Source organism: Martes martes (assembly GCF_963455335.1).
Source record: "Martes martes genome assembly, chromosome: 4".
NCBI lineage: Eukaryota > Metazoa > Chordata > Mammalia > Carnivora > Mustelidae > Martes > Martes martes.
This window is the reverse complement of record NC_137891.1, coordinates 127515652-127536186: the sequence shown is the minus strand read 5'-3', so window position 1 is coordinate 127536186 and position 20535 is coordinate 127515652. Positions and strand designations below refer to the sequence as shown.

At 46.5% G+C, this 20535-nt stretch overlaps 1 protein-coding gene across 5 annotated transcripts in view; it reads left to right on the top strand.

Moving 5' to 3' along the window:
- AK5 (adenylate kinase 5) overlaps positions 1–20535 on the top strand; it is a gene marked incomplete at both ends in the record, with an annotated part of 243344 nt that overhangs the window by 209221 nt on the left and 13588 nt on the right. For 2 of the 5 annotated variants that reach the window (XM_080801036.1, XM_080801035.1), the window contains 3 exons: positions 4285–4448; positions 5526–5642; positions 17251–17439. In XM_080801036.1, coding sequence (XP_080657162.1) covers positions 4285–4448; positions 5526–5642; positions 17251–17439 — 470 coding nt within the window. The remainder of the gene's footprint in view (positions 1–4284; positions 4449–5525; positions 5643–17250; positions 17440–20535) is intronic. The other 3 variants (XM_080801039.1, XM_080801037.1, XM_080801038.1) reach the window with 3 other exon arrangements.

Below are 20535 nucleotides of genomic sequence, written 5' to 3'. Positions count from 1 at the left end.
GTCGAGTACTGGGTGATGTGTGGAAGTGTTGAGTCACTATAGTGTACTCCTGAAACTAACATAACCCTGTATGTTAACTACCTTGAAATGAAAACAATAAAATAAAGTAAAAATAATTCATTCTTTCAGCCATGAACATGAGGTGTCTCTTCAGACACTGTGTTTGGGCACCCAAGTGAGCAAAGCATACCCATAGCCTGTGTTTGTGAACCTTCGAGTCCAATATGGAAGACAGACCTTAAGTAGTTGGTAGACGGATAGAAGGAGGGATTCCTGCTGGCGCGTGGAGTCCCTCCCAGTGTTTACAGACCCGGCTCCTAGGCTTAGCTCATTGCTGTGATGCTGGATTCAGTGTCCACGGAGGACATTGTAACCTGCTTTATGCCATTCTTATTTGAAATATTTAAAGATAAAAGTGGGAAAGAAACTTGCATACTTGCATTTGTTTGAATTGGGGGTTCAGCTAATTCTTCTCCTGACATGATTTGTTTGGTCTTTTCTCTCTGAGCCCAGAACATACGACCCCACTCCCCCCAACGTTTACCATCCCACCCTGGCGCTGAGCAACGTGCAATAGCTGCTTTGGAGCAGGTGATCTCTTGTGGGGCTGGCCAGTGAGGCCAGGAGTTGGCTCCTAAGAGGGGCTTGACTGATGGATCCAGGAGCTGCCTCCTGGGAGGGGAGGGCTCCTGGAAATAAAGAGCACACTGCGGAAGGGGGCCCAGACAGGCACGTGGAAGTGATCTGCTTCATTTCAGCTCCACCTCAAAGAACAGGAACCCCTGGGTTGACAGCTCTCCTTCTGCAGGCCTCCTCCTGTGTAGCGCTGTTGGAACCGGGTGGGGGGGGGGGGATCCTACTGAGCCGTGATGTGAGAGTTCCCAGTACTTCCGGTTGCACCATACAGCATGTCAGTCTTTCCATGGAAAAAAAACTTAAATTATATTGGAGGTTGAGAAGAAAAGTTTCTCGACTTTTTTTTTCTTTTGACGTGTTGACGACCCCTTCAAAACAGGATCTCATATCGCAGACACTATGTGAATGACACCAGACAGTATTGCGTCTAGGGTCGCTCAGGGCTTGGAGCCTTGAGTAATGATCCACCAGAAGTCAGTGAGATGACAGGAAGTGTGACAGCCCCTCATCTGCTATCTGTCATCTTGTCACCAGAGAGCACAGCCCACTCGTTCTGATACATGGCACCTCAGAAGATTTTTTTTCCGTTATAACTAATTATCCTGGAGGGATATCAAGGCCCCATTGTTTTTTATTTAAAAAGTCGTAAGGGGGGGGGCGCCTGGGTGGCTCAGTGGGTTAAAGCCTCTGCCTTCAGCTCAGGTCATGATCTCAGGGTCCTGGGATCGAGCCCTGCATCGGGCTCTCTGCTCAGCGGGGAGCCTGCTTCCCTCTCTCTCTGCCTGCCTCTCTGCCTGCTTATGATCTCTCTCTGTCAAATAAATAAATAAAATCTTTTAAAAATAAAAAAAATAATAAAAAAAATAAAAATTCGTAAGGCCTCAAAGACATGCAAGTGACATTATATGAAAATCCATATTTCTACTTGCAGTTTTTGTGCCTTCACCGCAGTGATAAAAATCACTTTGTTCACCAGTTTGGAGCCATGGGAAGAATCAAGGCATTGTGTAGATTACTTAAAATTCCACTGTGCCTGCACCATTTGGCCAAAGAATGCTGAGAATTTGCAGCTGTTGCTCCACAAAAGGTTCCTAACTGGGGCAGGGGCTGCCGTTGAACACACAGCTGTTGTTAATTTGAGCTGAAGATTTTTAATTGCCTTTGTGTCAAAATTTATTAAATAACATTTCAGAGGAACAAAAACTGTAATAGTCGCATTAGTGGAGTGCTGAAAGAAGAAAGTCATTGGAACGCGGCATTTTTGCCTTGCAAGCCGAGTCTGAAAATACCTTTTCCACATGACTGGCTTCCAGCCATCCCAAGAAAAGGGTTTCTAGGTAAATCTGGCCACAGAAGCCCTGGAGGCTTCTGCAGGGGCTCAGCCCACCCTTGTCCTTACTCTTTTATCTGGAAGCACTTCTTGCCTGAGTGGCCTTCTCTTGTTCCCGTACTGTCCCTCCATTTCTATTATTGTGGGAGATGAGTCCTAGCGCTCAGGGCAAGTGGGACACTGGCTGGGGACCGGCTGCTCCTCCTGAGTGGTCCGAGTCCTTCTTGGGAGCCTCTGTAATTGCCGTTGTCCTGTTATCTCTAGCCCATCCATGACAATCCTGTGAGGCGACTGAGTCCTCCCCGTTTAGCTGACAGCAGCTGTGTGGGTGAGCAGTAGACAAACAGGCACCTTTCCTTCATTTTTTGCCAAGGCAAAGGAGACAGAAGGCGAGGCCCTTCTACTAATAAAGAACAACAGCTAAGTTTTCCTCAGGAGGGAAGCTGCTAACTGTCCTGAGAAAGGGGTTTTGAATATGAAGAGAGGCGAACCAGAGAAATGGCGGAATAAGTCATAAATCCTCGCTACCATGTTAACATCCCTGCCATGTTTTCATTTTAATGTTCAGAATTCCCTCTAACAGGGAAAACTTCAGTTCATCAGGCACTTAGGAAACGCCTACTGTGTGCCAGGCACGATACTAGTGAGGGACCTGGAGGCCAAGTGGCAGACAGGCTGAGGGCACCAACGTGCTGTCAGAACCACTCATTCTCACAGAGGGGGACTTCCTGGTGGAAGGGGCAAGCGTTTGATGGAGGCCAAAGAGATGATGAGGATCTCAATAGTCAGAGGAGGAAGGAGGGGTCCACGAGGCTGAGGATCTGGGAGAGGAAAAGCATGGTGGCCTGGAAAAGTTACATCTTGTTGCAAAGACAGGACGTAGCTGGACATGACAGTGCTGGGCGAGGATAAGACACACACAAAAAAGAAGGGTTGGAGAAGTTAAACTAGATTCTGGAAGGTTGCAATGCCCCTCTGAGGAGTTTGGATCTTATCCTGTGGGGACTGGAAAGTCACTGAATGCTCTGGAGCTGGGAAGCATCAATGCTTTTCAGGCAAATCATCCTGCTAGCAGGTCTGCTGGGCTCCAGAGCCTCACCCACTCCCCCGTGCAGAGGTGGAATGACTCTTGAGGACCTGCTCACCCTACAGGCCAGCCTGGCTAGCAGGGAAGAGAAGAGGAAATACCTCTGAGAGCCAGAGTCCAGGCTTCAAGTCCTTGACTTGCTACCTACTAGCCAGGCGGCTATGGAAGTTGAGTTAATTCTCTGTGCCTCTGCTTGCCCATCTGTAAAAAGGGGGAAATAGCACCTGACTCTTAAAATTATTTTAAATTAATACATAAAATGCTTAGAACAATGAGTGGTACAGTAAGCTCCTGATAAAGATTAGCTATTATTTTCAGGTGTAAAATCTTACAACTTAGCACTGGTTGAACTTGGGGCAGGGGAAGGCAAGAGAGTCAAGCGTGTAATGGCTCATCCAAGGAATATGGCTTATACTCAGAAGTAATAATAATATTCAGAAAACAGCAGGAAAAAAATCATATTGTGGGACATTCTACAAAATAAATAAAATCTTCAAAAGGGTGGAGGACACATGAGAAAATTTGTTTTATGTGGAAGGAGACCAGAAGGACCTGACAACTAAAAACAATGCGTGATTCTGAACTTGACCCATTGGCTTCAAAGGACATGGCTGGGATAAATCCATGGAAATCTGAACGGATTCTGAAGATGTAGTTACATAGCAGCACGTGCTTGGCTCCTGGTCTGGAGGCAATGCAACTGAAGTGTTCTGTAGTGATGAGACATCAGGTTGGCCACTTACTCTCAAATATTCCAGAAAGTTCTTTATTCTCTACTGATAACTCTACTCTGTGCTTGGCATTGTTTAATAATGAAAACAATGTATTTTAAAAATTAATAGCTAGCCTTTGTTGGGCACTCACTGTGTACACAGCGCCATGGTCAGTGCTTTAAACATGAGTATATTCGGTTCCCCAGGAAACTTCTCTTTCTTCTCTACCCAAAGGGTCCCGTGTCCTTCCCCAGTGCCCTGGAGCAACGTGAACTCTGCCCACTACAGTAGTTACCTACTAACTGCTTGTTGGGGTGCATAATGCTTGCCCAGCCCCCACCCTGGACAGCCCACTCTTCAGGGGCAGGGAATGTACCCCATTCTCCACGGTATCCATGCCTCCCAACACAGCTTCCTATAAAGCATAAATACCTGATACGAGCTTGGTGGATAAAGTCCGTAGACTTGTTCACCACGGTGACTTAGGATGGGTGTCTGATACAGGACTCCTTTTCTAGGTGGCCCAGGCTCTGGCAAAGGCACACAGTGTGAAAAGCTGGTGGAAAAATACGGATTTACGCATCTCTCGACTGGTGACCTCCTGCGTAATGAGCTGTCGTCAGAATCTGAAAGAAGCAAACTGATCAGAGACATCATGGAACACGGTGACCTGGTGCCCTCAGTAAGCAACAGCTGCCTTCCCTGGCAGGGGGTCGGAGGGGGGGATATTTTGGAGTGTTGCAGTTAGTCTAAGCCCCCAAAGACCATAGCTACGTTTTATTTCCCTCTGATGTGAAAGTCCAGAGGCAGGTGAAGGGTCCACAGCAGAGACCCATCTGCCAGACCACGTCCCAGCCCTGGTTCCTTCCACTCTGTTGTTCTGCCAGACCCTTGAGTGTTAGCCTATCTCATATTCTCCCGGGGAACTGGTCCCCACGTAGTGTTAAAACCTTCAAAGCACAGGTGAGCATGCTGCAACAGAGCCTATAATTAGAGTCCCCTGGAAAATAGAAAATAACATTTTGGTCTTGTCTGGAAAGTATGATAGCATTATCTTGCAATCTGGTATCTTCCTTAAACAGTTTAAGTAGCAAATATCCCTTTTATGTCTCTTTTTTCCTTTCAAGTCACCATCCACCTCTGAACCACTGGATGCCATGGGTAGCAAAAAATATTCATCCCTGCCCTATGAGGGCCCTGCTAGGCTCTGTAATTAGGGCTTGTACAGTGCAGGCCATATTAGCTACCCAAGCTGTAGGCTTCCTCTTCAAATAGCTACAGTCCCTAGCAATTCTCTTAAGTCAGTGGATATCAAATTTTATAAAATATTTACTGGAAAAAATCAACAGAGAAGCACATTTTATACCGTGTTTTGCCTAGTTTTAAACTGCCATTATGCCTAATTTATGGAGTGTTACCATAAGAAATACAGCCACTATATTTCATCTATTCTAAGATGCTATTTTAAGACATCCCAGTAAAATATAACTAATAAACTATTCCATATATAACTATACCAGCATGAAAAAAACGCTATTAAACTGTGACTGATTGTAAGATTCATACTAATTTCATAGACAATAAAATGTGGGGGGAAAGTGAAACTAAGGACGAATGAAATACAATATATTTCTATCGGCTGTTAATCTTACATGAACCTTTCTCCCTCCCAAAATGGGATGACTAGTGGAGATGGGTGGTAATGCTAGTGTTGTTCTGTGGAAGAGCTCAGATCCTGACCACTGTCTCTCTGCTCCAGGGCATCATTCTGGAGCTCCTGAAGGAGGCCATGTTGGCCAGCCTCAGCGACACCAAGGGCTTCCTGATTGACGGCTATCCCCAAGAAGTGAAGCAAGGGGAAGAGTTCGGACGTAGGGTGAGCTGTTGTTATGGGGATCTTTCCAGAAGGAAAATAAAGGACATCATTGAGGTGTGGGGGGATAAACTCAAAAGTCTATCTCTCTCCTAATTACATTGACCAAACTTACAGTTGCAAATGCAAAAACTCAACACAAACTGACCAAAAAGAGGGGAGGGGGGTAGGTGATGGTAGTGGATTTATTGCCTCAAGTAACTAAAATGTCCAGAAGTGGTTCACACTTGGTTGGACCCATGTATTCTAATTTGTTCATCCATTGTGTTGTGCCTTTCTCCATCTCTTGGATTCCGGGCTTATATTTCCTCATCCAAGTGATCTCAGAGAGTGTTTTTCTTTTCCAATGGGGGTAGCTGATGACCCAAGGTTGTGTTCATTATCCTGGGTTAAGTCACGAGCCCATCGCTGAACCAATCACTGTGGCTGAGGGGAAGATGGGAGGGCATATAATGGAATATCTAGGAATACCCTGATTCGTTCGGGAAGACCAGGCTGGGGATGAGAAAGGGAGGAGGGAGCACCATACCCGAAGCCTGCAGACTGAGGAAGGGAAGGGAAATTACCCAAGAAAGAATAGGGATGCCCTTAGAAGCCATCAAGGGAAACGATGCTAGACAGGCAGAGTCAAGTGAAGTGTACGCACTGCTCCAACTTCCCACCATCCAGCCTCCCAAGTCCCTCATCTCCTAGTGAAGCAGGTGGGGCAGGACCACTCACAGGGGAACAGTAGTAAGTAAAAACCGTCATAACTATCCTTTATTGAACCTACTGTGGCCTCACTCTGGTGCTGCTACACACTGTACATCCATTTACCTCTAAAGTCCAAGCAAGCAGGAAACATTTGTCCCCAGTTATTAAACAAAGACTCCAGAGCTCACAAGTATTAATATTTATCTAATACCTCTTTAGACTAGTTTCAGACATTTTCCTATTTCATTTCATATATTTTTAATAACCTTTTTTAGATAGATAGATGAAGTACTTTCTTCATGTTAAAGGTGATGAATTCAGCCCAAAGAGACTTGCCCACAGTCATAGGGCTGGTAAGTGACAACTGCTGGCAGGATGAAGAATCGGGGGCCCCGTCTCCATCCATCTCTTAACACTACAGTGTGGATAACAGTGAATCATGCTTGTGTGTTCCCTGGAGATTAGTCTGACCTTCTGAGCTCATTTGATTGAACTTCCTTAGATAGTATCTGAATATTTAAAGGCCAGTTGCTCAGCTTCCCCTACATTTCCTGCTAGCAACCAGAGTCAAAGAAAAAATGCACCAGCCTAGTTGGCAGGAGTGGGATGAGTCCACCAGCACTGGCCCTCAGCTCGGGAGCCTCTGGCAACGAGGAGCGAGTAGCGGAGCCTGTGACTGGTGGTTCCAGGCAGTTCCCAGTGGGGGGCGCTCACATCCACTGTTCCACTGAGCTTTCCCCCACAAAACGAACCACTTGAATTCAAACTTCAGCATACATCAACTACTTTTTTTCAAAAAGTATTCGAAATTTTGTTATTCGAAAGATTGTTATCCTTTCTTTAAAAAAGGTTTCATTTGGGGCGCCTGGGTGGCTCAGTCGTTAAGCGTCTGCCTTCAGCTCAGGTCATGGTCCCAGCGTCCTGGGATCCAGCCCCACATGGGGGTGCCGGCTCCGCGGGAAGCCTGCTTCTCCCTCTCTCACTCCCCCTGCTTGTGTTCCCTCTCTCTCTGTGCCTGTCTCTCTGACAAATAAATAAATAAAATCTTTTAAAATAAAAAATAAATAATAAAATAAAGAAGATTTTATTTGTTTATCTGACAGAGACAGACACAGGAAGAGAGGGAACACAAGCATGGGGAGTGGAAGAGGGTGAAGCAGACTCCCCACCAAGCAGGGTGCCTGATGTAGGGCCCGATCCCAGGATCCTGGGATCATGACCCCAGCCGAAGGCAGACACTTAATGACTGAGCCACCCAGGTGCCCTATGTTATCCTTTCTTTAAATATCATGCTAAAATACACATAACATAAAAGTTAACATTTTAACTACTTTTAAGTGTAGAGTTCAATAGTGTTAAGTGTATTTGCATTGTTGTGCAACCACTCTCAAGAAGTCTTGGAAAACAGGAATTCTACACCCATTAAACAACAACTCCCTGTCTCCCTCCCCTCAGCCCCTGCAACCACCATTCTACTTTCCATCTCTAAGAATCTATTTTAGGGACCTCTTCTAGGTGGAATCAGCCTAATTTGTTCTTTTGTGGCTGGCCTATTTCAGGTAGCATCATGTCCTCAAGGCTCATCCAAGTTGTAGCATGTTACAATTTCCTTCCTTTTTACAGTTGAACAATATTTTGGTTATCCATTCACCCATGAACAGTGACTTCGGTTGGCTATTGTAAATAAGGCTATGAACATGGACCTACAAATCTCTTCTTCAGGACGCTGCTTTCAACTCCTTTGGGTATATGTACAGAAGTGTAATCACTGGAGCATCTGGTAATTCTATCACACACCACCTACCTCAGCCGCTGCTCCATTTTACATTCCTACCAGCAGAGCACGGGGGTTCCAGCTTCTCTACAACCTCACCAACCCACGTTATTTTCTGTGGGATTGGCTAGTCCCTACCTTAAAGGGCATGAGGTGATTTCTTTTTGTGGTTTTGGTTTGCATCTTCTTCTTCTTTTTTTTTTTTTTAAGATTTTATTTATTTATTTGACAGACAGAGATCACAAATAGGCAGAGAGGCAGACAGAGAGAGAGGAGGAAGCAGGCTCCCTGCTGAGCAGAAAGCCCCATTCGGGGCTCGATCCCAGGACCCTGGGGTCATGACTTGAGCTGAAGGCAGGGACTTCGACCCACTGAGCCACCCAGGCACCCCTTGGTTTGCATCTTCTTAAAGATGAATGATGTTGACCATCTGTTCATGTTCTTGTTGGCCATCTATGTATCTTCTTTGGAGAAATGTCTAGTCACATTCCTTGCCCATTTTTCAATCAGGTTGTTTGGTTTCTTGTTATTGAGTTGCAGGAGTTATTTATATATTCTGGATATTAACCCCTTATCAGATATATGATTTGTTAACATTTTCTCCCATTCTGTATGTTTCCTTTTGTTCTGTTGATTGTGTCCTTTGTTGCACAGGGGTTTTTTTAAGCTATTATTTTTTTGGTAATCTCCACACCCACAGTGGGGCTCAAACTCACAACCCCAAGATCGAGGGTCGTGTGTTCCACTGACTGAGCCTGACAGGCACCCTGACACACAGAGGTTTTTTATTTTGATATAGTGTAATTTATCTGTTTCTACTTTTATTCCCTGTGTTTTAATGTCATGTCCAAAAAACCACAGCTCCAAATCCAATGTCGTGAAGCTTTTCTCCTGTTTTCTTTCAGAATTTTATAGCTTTAGTTTATAGTTTTATACCTTTAGGTCATTAATTCATTTTGACCAATTTTTGTATATGGTGCACAGTAAAGGTCCAATTTCATTCTTTTGAATGTGGATATGTGGTCTTCCCAACGCTATTTGTTGGAAAGACTGTTTTTTTCCCCAGCTGAATGGTCTTGACATCTTTGTCAAAAATCATTTGATCATCTTTGTAAGAGTTTATTTCTGGGCCGTCTATTGTATTCCATTAGTCTATATGTCTGTCTTTATGCCAGTCCCACACTGTTCATATCACTGTGACTTTGTAATAAGTTTTTGGTTTTTTTTAAAGAATTTATTTATTTATTTATTTGATAGAGAGAGAGAGCACAAGTAGGGAGATAGGCAGGCAGAGAGAGAGGGGGAAGCAGGCTCCCCGCTGTGCAGAGACCCTGATGCAGGACTTGATCCCAGGACCCTGAGGTCACGACCTGACCCGAAGGCAGCAGCTTAACCCACTGAGCCACCCAGGCGCCCTGTAATAAGTTTTTAAATCTGGAAGTGTGAGACCTCTAACTTTGTCCTTTTTCCAAGATTGTTTTGCCTATTCAGGAAACCTTGAGATTCCATATGAATTTTGGGATGGGTATTTCTACTTCTATAAAAAACAAAAACAACAGCAAAAACAAAACAAACAAACCAACCAAAAAACGCCGGTGCCATTGGGACTTTGATAAGGGTAGTTTTAAATCTGTAGATCGCTTTGGGTGGTATGGACATCTTAACCACACTGAGTCTTCTGTACATTGTTTTACATTGTAGCTTCTCCTAGTCTTTCAGCCAAACTGTAGGTAAGGCTCCCGGGATTCGGGCTGAATAATTGAGGAACAGGGAAATTTTTTCTACACGACTTCAGAAGCAGGGCCTTGGCAAGGCTGGAGGACGGAGAGAGGATAGAAAGGAGTTGTTGGGTCAGGCCTTGACCCCACAGAGTTTGGCGGTTGTAGAAGCACATCATTCAAATACAGTGGGAGACACCCTGTAACTGCCACAGGCCACGGTGTTCACTGAGGTTCAGGCTTCACGGTGGCAGCACACCTCTAGGCGATTTCACACTTATTTTGTCTGTGAACTTAAGGTCCGAAGAGCCCCGGGAGAGCCTCCAAGAGAGTCAGGACGGTCATGCACTTGCTTGGAGTGCTGGGGGAAAATGTCTTTGAAAAGTCTACTTCGCTAAATTGTTCTTTTGAAGGCCCCAAATGGTCCACTGTGGTTAGGAAGATGCATGGTAAAGATGGGCATCCCCTTTTTTTGTCAACAACCGTGTGCAAACAATAACAGAGTTAGAATCTGTATTCTCCCCTGAGGGTTTTTAGAACTAGATCTGCAGGCAAGTCCCTGATTTTAGGTCTGTGGGTTCCAAACTGTTTTGAGCAGTGGCATTCACGTACAGCCCCTTTAAAGCTCATGTCACTCCTGTGGTCCAGAATCCAAAAAGCTGAATCTTGTCCCTGTCGTATATTAGTATGACGCTGGGCAAGTCCCTCAACTTCAGGCTCCTCCTTTATAAATCAGAGGTAATAATACACCTGCCAAAACCTAATTTGAGGATTTTGTGAACACTGAATGACAGAACATACATAAATGTGTTTTCTAAACTTTATAAGGCTATAAAATATTATCTAAATTAGGGTCACTTTTTTTTTTTTTTTTTTTTGAGAGAGAGAGAGAGAGCACTCACATGCTGGGGATGGGGCAGAGGGAGGGGAAAGAGAGAATCAGAAGGAGACTTCAGGCTCAGCACAGAGCATGGCACAGTGCTTGATCCTATGACCCTGAGATCATGACCTGAGTGGAAATCAAGAGTCAGACTTAACCAACTGAGCCACCCAGGTGCCCAGAGTCATACCTCACACAAATCTGTAAATCCCTACTCCATCAAACCTTTCCCCTTTGCCTGTGACCCAGGTAGCATGAGGTAAATGTTTTACATGGCAAATGGTTTGTCCCTGGCCTTTGGTATGTATGAATTCAAAAACCTATATGACCTCCCCCCAACTAAAGCAGAACTCCCCCAACTGTGGGCCCCATTCAGACAGGCATTAGAATGTGGCAGAGGGGTGCCAGGGTGGTTCAGTTGGTTAAGTCTGGGCTCGGGTCATGATCTCAGCGTCCTGGGATGGAGCCCTGCTCCCAGCTCAGTGGGGAGTCTGCTTCTCCCTCTCCCTCTGCCCCTCCCCTGCTTGTGCTCGCTCTCTTTCTTTCAAATAAATAAATTAAATCTTTTTTTTAAAAAATGTGGAAGAGAAGAAACCTAACTGGAACTCAGAGTGAGGAAGAGTCATTAGTGTGGTGAGCAGGCAGTTCCAACCAAAGCTAAAAATCACGATGTCATCTCAAAAAATACGGGAGTGCCCAGTTTCATTAATGAATTGATGACCTACAGGGAGAGGTCTACAAAAACAGTCTTTTACACACTGCTGGGAGGAATTTGCAGAGGTCAAGCATGGCATTGACTTGACCTTGGGTACAGTGACCTTGGAAAATGCTAATGTCCCTTACTTAGGCTGCATTCAAGCGAACACACCCCACCTTCCAAAGCTGCTACTTGCTTGAAGCCTGACCAGAAGGACAAAGATGCTACAAATATACAGAATGAGCCGCTCTCTGGTCATTTGTCTCTGCCGGGACCACATTGTTTGTAGAGTCCCGTCCAAATTATAGGCAGGGAATTAATTCGAAATTTGGCAAAGACAAATACAGACATCTCATTTTCTCCGGAGCTTCAGAGCAATCAGCCAGGCTGGGAGCAGAGTGAGCGTTTCTCATACGCTAATCAGACCCCTAACTGTTTGAAGCCCATGCATGCCTGGGAACGGTTTTAACCAGCCTTGCTCTGTCGCAGAGACTGATAAGCCTGATGCGTGGAACCATCTGTTGCCCCAAATCCCCAATTCGATCAGGCTGATGTCCTTGCACACCTGTAGTTGAGTCCTCGAGACACAGCGTCGGTAAGGATTTGCCTGCCTGCCATACCTGACATCAGAAGACCAAACCCAGGCTGGTGCCCACCGCTCCAGGGTGTGCCTGTGTGCGATTTCTCTATTACCGTCATATCTTCTATTCCCAGCGCTGGTTCTGGCCCCGTTGAATTCATGATCTGTGCCTTCAGTATCCAACATGATATATGGGGAGGAGAGAGGGGGCTCAGTGTGACAGCGTGACAGTGTGTACATGTGTATGTGTGTGCACGTGCGCATGCAAGTGTGTCAAAATGTGGGTGACCAGAGCAGAAGGAATACGAAGTCGGAGCTGGGGTTTCTGACCATCATCTCCCATCTCCTAGTCCAGCTGAGAACCACTGGGCACAGTGACTGGGTCTTAACAGGCCCGTATTCAAAGCTCTGCTGTACAACTCACTGGCAAGTCATTTAATTGTACATATCTCAGTTTCCTCTTCCGTAAAATGTAAATCGACAATGGCTACAGCCATGCCTCTTCGGAAGATTGGCTGGGGTCCTTGAAGAGTCCTTGACACATTAAGCCTACATACAGTGTTCCATAAATTGTTAAGTCCTTTCCAAAATTATGGATTTTTTTCTGGCTACAGAAAGAAAAACTGTATGGCTATGAGACAGTACAGAAGAGTATAAAACAAAGACGCACTAATCACCCAGAGGCAACACCTATTAACATTGTGACGTATGTGACGTATGTCTGAGTTCTACCCATTTGTATACAGATAGTATCATACGGAATGTGTAACTAACAGAGGAATAGCTGTTATTTTTTTTTGAGCACTCAAGATATGCCTGGAACTGAACTAGATGCTTTACGTATGTCAATTTATTAATCTTTATAACCCGATTCAGCAGCTACTATTGTTTCCGCTTTGCAGAGTTATTATCTTCTGGAGGAGGGGTGAAGTGCTCTCCTGCATTAACCCGTCCTTGTGCTCAACAACAGTCAAACTAAACAGATATTAACAGAAATAAAATACGTGTGCTTGCTCTTGGCTTTTTCCTCCCAGGAGCCTCTTAGCTGAAATTGTGCCCTTAGCGTGAATGTGCAGATCATTTTCCTGGGTGTGTGAATGAGGACATTAGTACCCCTCTGTCTGACTACTCTTAATGACCTCATAATACTTCCATCCTCAGAATAAATGATTCTCATTTTCAGAATGAGCTCTTAGCAAAAAAAAAAAAAAAAAAAAAAAGGAAATAAAGGTGAGGGGGGTATGAATCTGGCCAAAGGACTTTCCAGTTGGTGTGTTCTAGTTGCTTGGAATTGTGAGGCAGCTTGGGGACCACCCTGGGATTCCCCACATGCAATTTTCTGCCCTCTTCATCTGACTTCCAGTTCACTGTAGAACTTTGAGCTGTGTAATGGCGGCAAGGTGGCAGTGGGGTGATATTATTATTATTAGGGTTGTGTGTTCAAGAATGCTGGAATGACCCAGATACCCCTCCTCTAGGGAGCTCCCCCAAGGGGAGGGACCTCTGAGGTGAGAGCAAATGGGAAATAGGCCTGCCACTTTATTTTTAACCAGTGGCCCTTACCTCCCAGTGGAGTGAAACCAGGAAATATACTGGGGCGTGGGATTAAGGCAAAAAGCATGGGTAGGGCCTCTGACTCTTTCTAAACCCAAATCTGACCAACGGGGGCTTTTTTAATTCAAAGGGATGAATATATCGCTAGGCTCACGTTTATGTAGTGCTTAAAATGGGCCAGGCACTTGACATCTATTAATTCATTTCATCCCGGCAATTCTCCTACTGAGGTAGAAACTATTATTATCCTCATTTTAAAGCGAGGAAAATGAGGCACCCAGAGAGAACAAGACAGCTATTCTTCTCAACAAAAGAGAGTTTCTGGGAGGCCTGCCCCTGCCCACTGATAAATATGGCCTAAACCAGTGTCCCGACTTAATCAGAAGAAAACGAGAGCCAGGGGTCAGAGGAGAGCAGAGTAAACCCCTCCTCCTGCTCCACCTGCTGGAATCACTAAGGCAAAGCCATCATCGCAAGGCCGCTGAAGCTGACATTCTCATCCTGGCGGCTGCTCTCAGCTGGGTTGGGTGTTCATGCCAGCTTGATCCCAAGAGGCAGTTAGAGCCAGCTTCCGCAAAATAAAATGGTCTCTGACACCACCCACTTCCTTTCCCGCTGTCTTGCCCTCCTCTCCTGGCCCCGTGTGGCCCACAAGGCGTCTGGCCTGAGCCCCATTCTGAAGGAGAAGTCCACAAGCGTGAAGTCACCCAGCTTTAGAGCCGCACACAGTGGCTCAGGACTGTGGCTTTGGACAAGTTAACCTCCCTGAGGAGATGATTTCCTCTTACTTGGAGAAGAGATAATACTTCCCAGCAGGGGATCCAAGGGTTAAAAGGATGGCTGGAGGTAAAGGCCTTAGCTACAGCAATGTTGTTTACTTGCAGGATGCCACCCGCCCCTTAAGGACACTTGTGCTGTAATAGGGATCCCCGAATACCCAAGGCTGTGAAGAACCCCCCTCTGCCGAGGCAGCATTGCAGGGGTACCAGCAGGGTGATGCTGGGAGCAGGGAGTTGTCCCCAAGTGTCTGTGATTCATTCAGACAAGGGCGGAGTGCCCTTCCGGCCACATGATGTTAAAGGCAAACCACAGGCTAATGAAAAAGAGGCAGAGGTGGGACACAGAGAGCTGCTCCGGAGGACTTTCTAACGATAGGTGTAGATTCAGGTGCTTTGGAAAATGATTAAATGATTAAATAGTATTTCATTCAACCATGCAGAAAAGTTTAGGTACTGACACCATTAGTGGTACAGGCCACTTCCAAATGGAATGACTGCTCCATAGCGTTTTATGTAGGAAGGGAGCGTGCGAGGAAGGTCAAACCCGTTTGTCTTGGAAGTGGCTTTTCAAGCTATTATTTTGTGGAGAATTGGCCTGGAGATTTTCTTAAAGTGCAGGACTGATTCAGCAGGGCAGGGAGGGTGCCCGAAACTGCCTTTCTCACTCACTTCCAAATGATGGCTGTGTCTGCTCTGTGGACCACCCTCGCAGCATCCCTTGGAAGACGAAACTGCCTCTCAGTTCTGTATTCACTTTGATGCAGAAATCCGTCACCGCCAGCTCCTGCTCAGATATCCATTATCTCTGTTTGCACCTGCATGTGTCCCTGAATTATCTTTCCTGCCTTCAAGAGTGGCCTCGAAACTCCCGCAATTAGAAAAATCACCTTGTCTTCTCAGACCCAACCAGAAACTGTTCCAGGGAGCCCAAGGCGAACTGAACCCTAGGCTGCCGCCCAAGCCCGCCCTCTGCTGGTGACACGAGTCACTGTCTTCTAAACCCAGCCTTTCCTACTGCTCAAATGCTCATTTTGGTTTTCCCATTCATACAGGCAGAAAAGTTGCATGACATTTTCCAGAGGTTTATTTCACTTTTCTAGATTTGGAGGATTCCCCCCCCCGCGCCCCGTTCCTTCAAGTACATCCTGTCGAGGGGGTAGATAAATGTTCAGCCAACACTTACTAACACCTTACTGTTCTGAGGTGCCTAAAAGTCCTCCTTCAGCCCCCCCCCCCGCCCTCCGATTTTGTTCCCATCCCTCCCAGGCACTTTCCACAGTGGGGTGGCAAACCTTCCTTTACTCACAGCCTGACCACTGCAAGATGACGAAAGGGAGCAAGGTTCTTGGTGGTTGTGGTGGGGGAGGAAATACAGACACAGAGACATCAGGAGCCAAAGAACGTTTCAAGGAAGGACAGGGAGATTGGGAGACTCGTGCTGCTGATCATAGCGTCATCATTCATTCACTGAAACATTCCTTAATCACCTACCTACTACCTACAAGACTTGGGACTAGGTAGGAGTTAAGCACTCCTAACCCTGCAAAGAGATTGTAGCCTAATAGGAGAAATAAGCCTAATAGCTAACACTTATTGAGTTATCATATGCCGAACAGCATTCTTACATTATTTTATTTAATTTTACTTAATCTTTACAGCAGTCTGTGATCATGCTCATTGTACAAATGAGAAAACGAGAGACACCTGACTGTCTCAGTCAGTAGAGCATGCGACTCAATCTCAGGGTCGTGAGTTCAAGCCCCACGTTGGGCATGAAGCCTGCATTTAGAAAGAAAGAGAGAGAGAGGAAGGAAGGAAGGAAGGAAGGAAGGAAGGAAGGAAGGAAGGAAAAGAAAGAAAGAAAGAAAGAAAGAAAGAAAGAAAGAAAGAAAGAAAGAAAGAAAAAGAAATGAAAGAGGAAGGGAGGGAGGAAGGAAGGAAAAGAAAATTGGGGTGCAGAGAAGTTGAGTGATACTTTCAGTTAATGATGGAGTCAGATAGCTTAAAATTACAATTTGCTACGTTCTCTAATAGGGTTCTGGGGTTTGATGGGCCTGGCTGACTGGTTCTCATTTGAGGTCCTTTGTGCAGTTGACTTTATACAGTCAGATAGTGGCTAAGACTGGTGTATGTATCTGGAGCCAGGGCTGGGATGTCAAAAACGGTTAGGAGCTGGCCAGGCACCTCTGTTTGCAAGGCCTCCCTGAGTGGCTAGCTTGGGCTTCCTCATATCTTAGCAGTCAGAGTAGTTGACATCTTAGATGACAGCTGACCAAGCCCAAACTGCAAAATTTCTCATGATCCTGCTTCTAAGAGCCTACGGCGTCATTTTCATTATATTCTATTGGTCCAAGTGGTTACAGGTCAGCTCAGACTCCAGGAGGTAGAGCTCTGGGCTCTGTGTCTCAGCGGGGGAAGAGCTTCGAGTACGCCAAGGCAAGGAATTAATGAAGACCACCTTAGAGAAAGTCACCACACCTTAAGCAGCCTGACTCCAACCTTTGTACACTCAGTCTTTACGTTCCAGGGACCCCGCCTCAGACAGACACAGGCGCACCGGGCTCCTAGTGGGGGTAAAGAAGGAAGTGATTGGCTCTGCCTCAGTGGGTCAGGGAAGTCTTCCCAGAGGAAACACCCATACTCATACACACACCGACATATATGTCCCCTTAGAATGGAGGACAGATTGTGACTGCCTTAGGTAGCATGCTGCATGATCTCTGTGTTGAGGTGACAATGGCCGAGGGCCAGAGGCAGCTCTGAGGAAAGCCACCAATCCAGGAAACAGGAGCTGTGAAGTCCAGGCTCAACTCTGCCACAGTGTAGCTTGGGGACCTTAAGAGGAACCAGAAGGCCAGGAGAAGAAAGAGCTAGAGGTCTTTCCAGAACATCATCGAGTGGAATTTCTGACCATGTTGTGCTCCCCCTGCCCCCAGATCGGAGACCCGCACTTGGTGATCTGTATGGACTGCTCGGCAGACACCATGACCAACCGCCTTCTCCAGAGGAGCCAGAGCAGCCCTTGCGCGGAAGACACCAGCACCATCGCCAAGCGCCTTGAAGCCTACTACCGAGCGTCCATCCCTGTGATCGCCTACTATGAGACGAAAACACAGCTACACAAGGTGAAACGTTTCACTTCCCTTCCTCAAAATGAGCCAATAATCTTTTCTTTCTTTCTTTCTTTTTAAGAGAAAAGGCGGAAAAAGGGAAATTTCCGTCCAGGGATCTAGGAATTAGAGCTGCAAACAGCTGCAAAGTTTCACCTTTGTATAAATCAAAATTAAAGAGCTGCCATCACACAAACCATAAAAAATTGGTCATAGAGTTTTCACAGATGCCCTTACGGTTGCTGAACACAACTCCTTTTTTCCAAAATAGAGAGAGGGAGGGCGGTTGGAAGGGTGGGGATGAGGCCTAGGTTCTGCCTTCTAGATCGCAGCTGAATAGTGTGACCCAAAAGGTCTCTTCTAGGTTTAAAATTCAATGACTTGGAATTTCTAGATTTTTACACAGTTCATAATTGACACTTGGATTTCTTACAGTAACTGTTATTGAGAAAAGCCGCCTACGGGGCCAGGAGAGCAGGGAGTTTGGTGCAACAGTGAAGACACTGGGGGGAAATGGGTCACGCCAATCTAACGATCGGAAAGGGTAATCCCTGGTGAATTACGATTCATTTCACCCCCTCCATCCACTCGTCTAATAAACATGTATGAAGCCCCTCCTGTTGGCCATCCATTGCCCTACTGGTTTAGATACAGATCACGGATGCAGTTCCTGCTTCCTCGAGCTTCAAGTTTCAGTAGGAGAGATAGACAAGCCTCTGATCATGGTATGGAGTCAGAGTGAGCACAGACTGAGTTCCAGCGGCCCTTTAACCAGTCTAGGGGGAAAGGAAAACCATCGAGGAAGGTCACTGGTGGACAACTAAGCTGAGCCTCAAAGAGGGAGTGGGAGGGGAGCAGGGCACCCCACACAGAAGGAGCCCCAAGGGAAAAAGCTCAAGAGGAAGGAGGAACTGGCTAGGACATAGAGTGCCAAGAAAAAGAGAAAGAAGAGATGGGGCTGGAGAGGAAAGAATGGACCAGATCAAGATGAACCTGAGTCAGAGGCAAGTAACTGTCCTGTGGTGGGTGGGAAGCGGCAGACAGAGTCAGGAGGTAAGACAGAATGCTCAGTCCATTGAGCTAGCAGAGAATGGATCTGAGAAGACAAGGCTGAGAGACGACTCCCGGGGAGGCAGGGTGCCAAAGCACAGTAGAGAGCACGAACCCCTACTTTCTATAGGTCACAGGAAGTCAGAGGAGGCCTCCGTCAATAAATAACCAACTTGTCTCTGAGGCGGCTACGTCACCCATTCTTTGGCAGAAACCAATGGTAATGAGTTCTCATCTTCTACACCTGTTAATGATCCATTTTGCAGAATCCTAAGAACTTAGCCCTGGGAATAGAAGTCTGAAAGGTGTCCCTTGATGTAATGCAGGGATGTCAAATATGGGGCATGAGAGCCCCCATCCCCAACTTCCCTCTCCGAAGCTGCTGATCCACTGGTCCCCAGGGCCCTGGCAGCCCTTGTTAGCGCAGCTCTCCAGGCAGCTCCTGGCAACTCACAGGACTTGATCTGCAAGAGGAAACCCATGAGTTGTGCTTTGTGTAACATCCGACTGCTGCAAAAAACAAACACTTACGCTCAACACAAGCAAAAAAAAAAAAAGTATATTATGTAAGAGCGGGGTCTTAAGAATTCAAGGTTGCAAAAGACTTTGTAAGATTAGTGATTTCCACCCTTCGCACAGCCTAGAACACACAAGAAAATTGTCCAAATAGAAGAGAATTTCTTCCACTTTCGATTTGTAGAGGTGAAAAAAAAAAAAATCCCTAAGTCATTCAGAGTTTAACCACTTGCAGAGTTGGAAAAGCCCTTTATCTACCTCTGGTATCATTCCAGCCTGAGTTCCACACACTCACAGGTGATAGGTACATGGATACAGGACCGAGTTCGCAGATACATCTGAGTTCTGGAATCCTCCTTAGAAATAGCTAAGTTAGTGGAAAATGAAGTTTCCGGTTCCATTCGACTCATCGCGTCTGCTTTCCCTGCAACTTGAGGATGCTGGCAGCCGGGTCTGTGGTGAGGTCACATTTAGGATCCACTTAACAAATATTTAAGATGCTCCAGCCCTGACTTCAGAGCAGTGTAGCTCCAGCCTGCGGGACTCCCAGGGGACCTCTCAAGGGAGGTGCCTCTGCCCAAAGCTGGATGAATGTGCTCTGTCCCCCGCATGGCCTAGGGACAGCAGGGACCCTCAGAGTACTGGACACAGGGAGGTGAGACTCGTTTGCAGGTGCCCCGTGGGGGTTGCCGCAGCTGGGTCACAGAAGCGGGGACTGGAGGAGAAGCAGGGACTGGTGACAGGCAGGCATGTTTTCCATGGGGGAAGGAGAAAGCTTCTGTCCCTTTGTGCTCCTCGGCTTCCGGGCTTCTGCCCCATCTTGCAACAGCTTTATCTCCCCCTGGGTTCTGAACGACAGTTTGCGGCTCGTCCTTGGGATGCTCTTTGGATGGTCAGCATCTCCTCCCCGTCCGGCTGGTTTATGGAGCCCCAGGCAGGGCTGTGTACCATCCAGGAGGGCCCCTGGATCATTTCAGGGGTTTTCTTAAAACTAGGTAGGACTGGCGAAGGCACTCCAAGATGCAAACAAACCAGTAGCTCAGTGAGATTTACTTAGGAATGAGAGCCCCATCGTGGTCCTGCCAAGAAGCAGATGGCTCTCCACCAGCACCTCCTTCGGGCCTCCAGTTTGCCTGGGTGCGCAGGGGGTGAATCCGTTAGCTAACACCCCTGCCTGGTGACAGGCAGCCCTCTGGCCCGCAGCTAGCCAAAAAAGGGGCAGTGAAATTTCAAACAAAGGTAACAAAGAAGCAAAATGGAATTGATATAACCACTGCCTCACTCCTTAAGCCCTTATGATGCCATCATTATACAAAACAGAACTTCTTAGAACATAGACCGCGAGATAGAGGCGTATGTGAGACAAATGGATCCCCGGACTTCCCAGCTCTCTTCTCTCCCTCATAAAGGCAGCTTTGCTCAGCATCTGAGAAAGAGCTAGAACAGAACTTCTCTTCGTTCCGCTCTCTTCCTTCCTCATGCTCTGGGCAGACACAGTCATCAATTGTGGTGCGGCTTTCCTACCCAGTCTGGACAGCTGCCTCA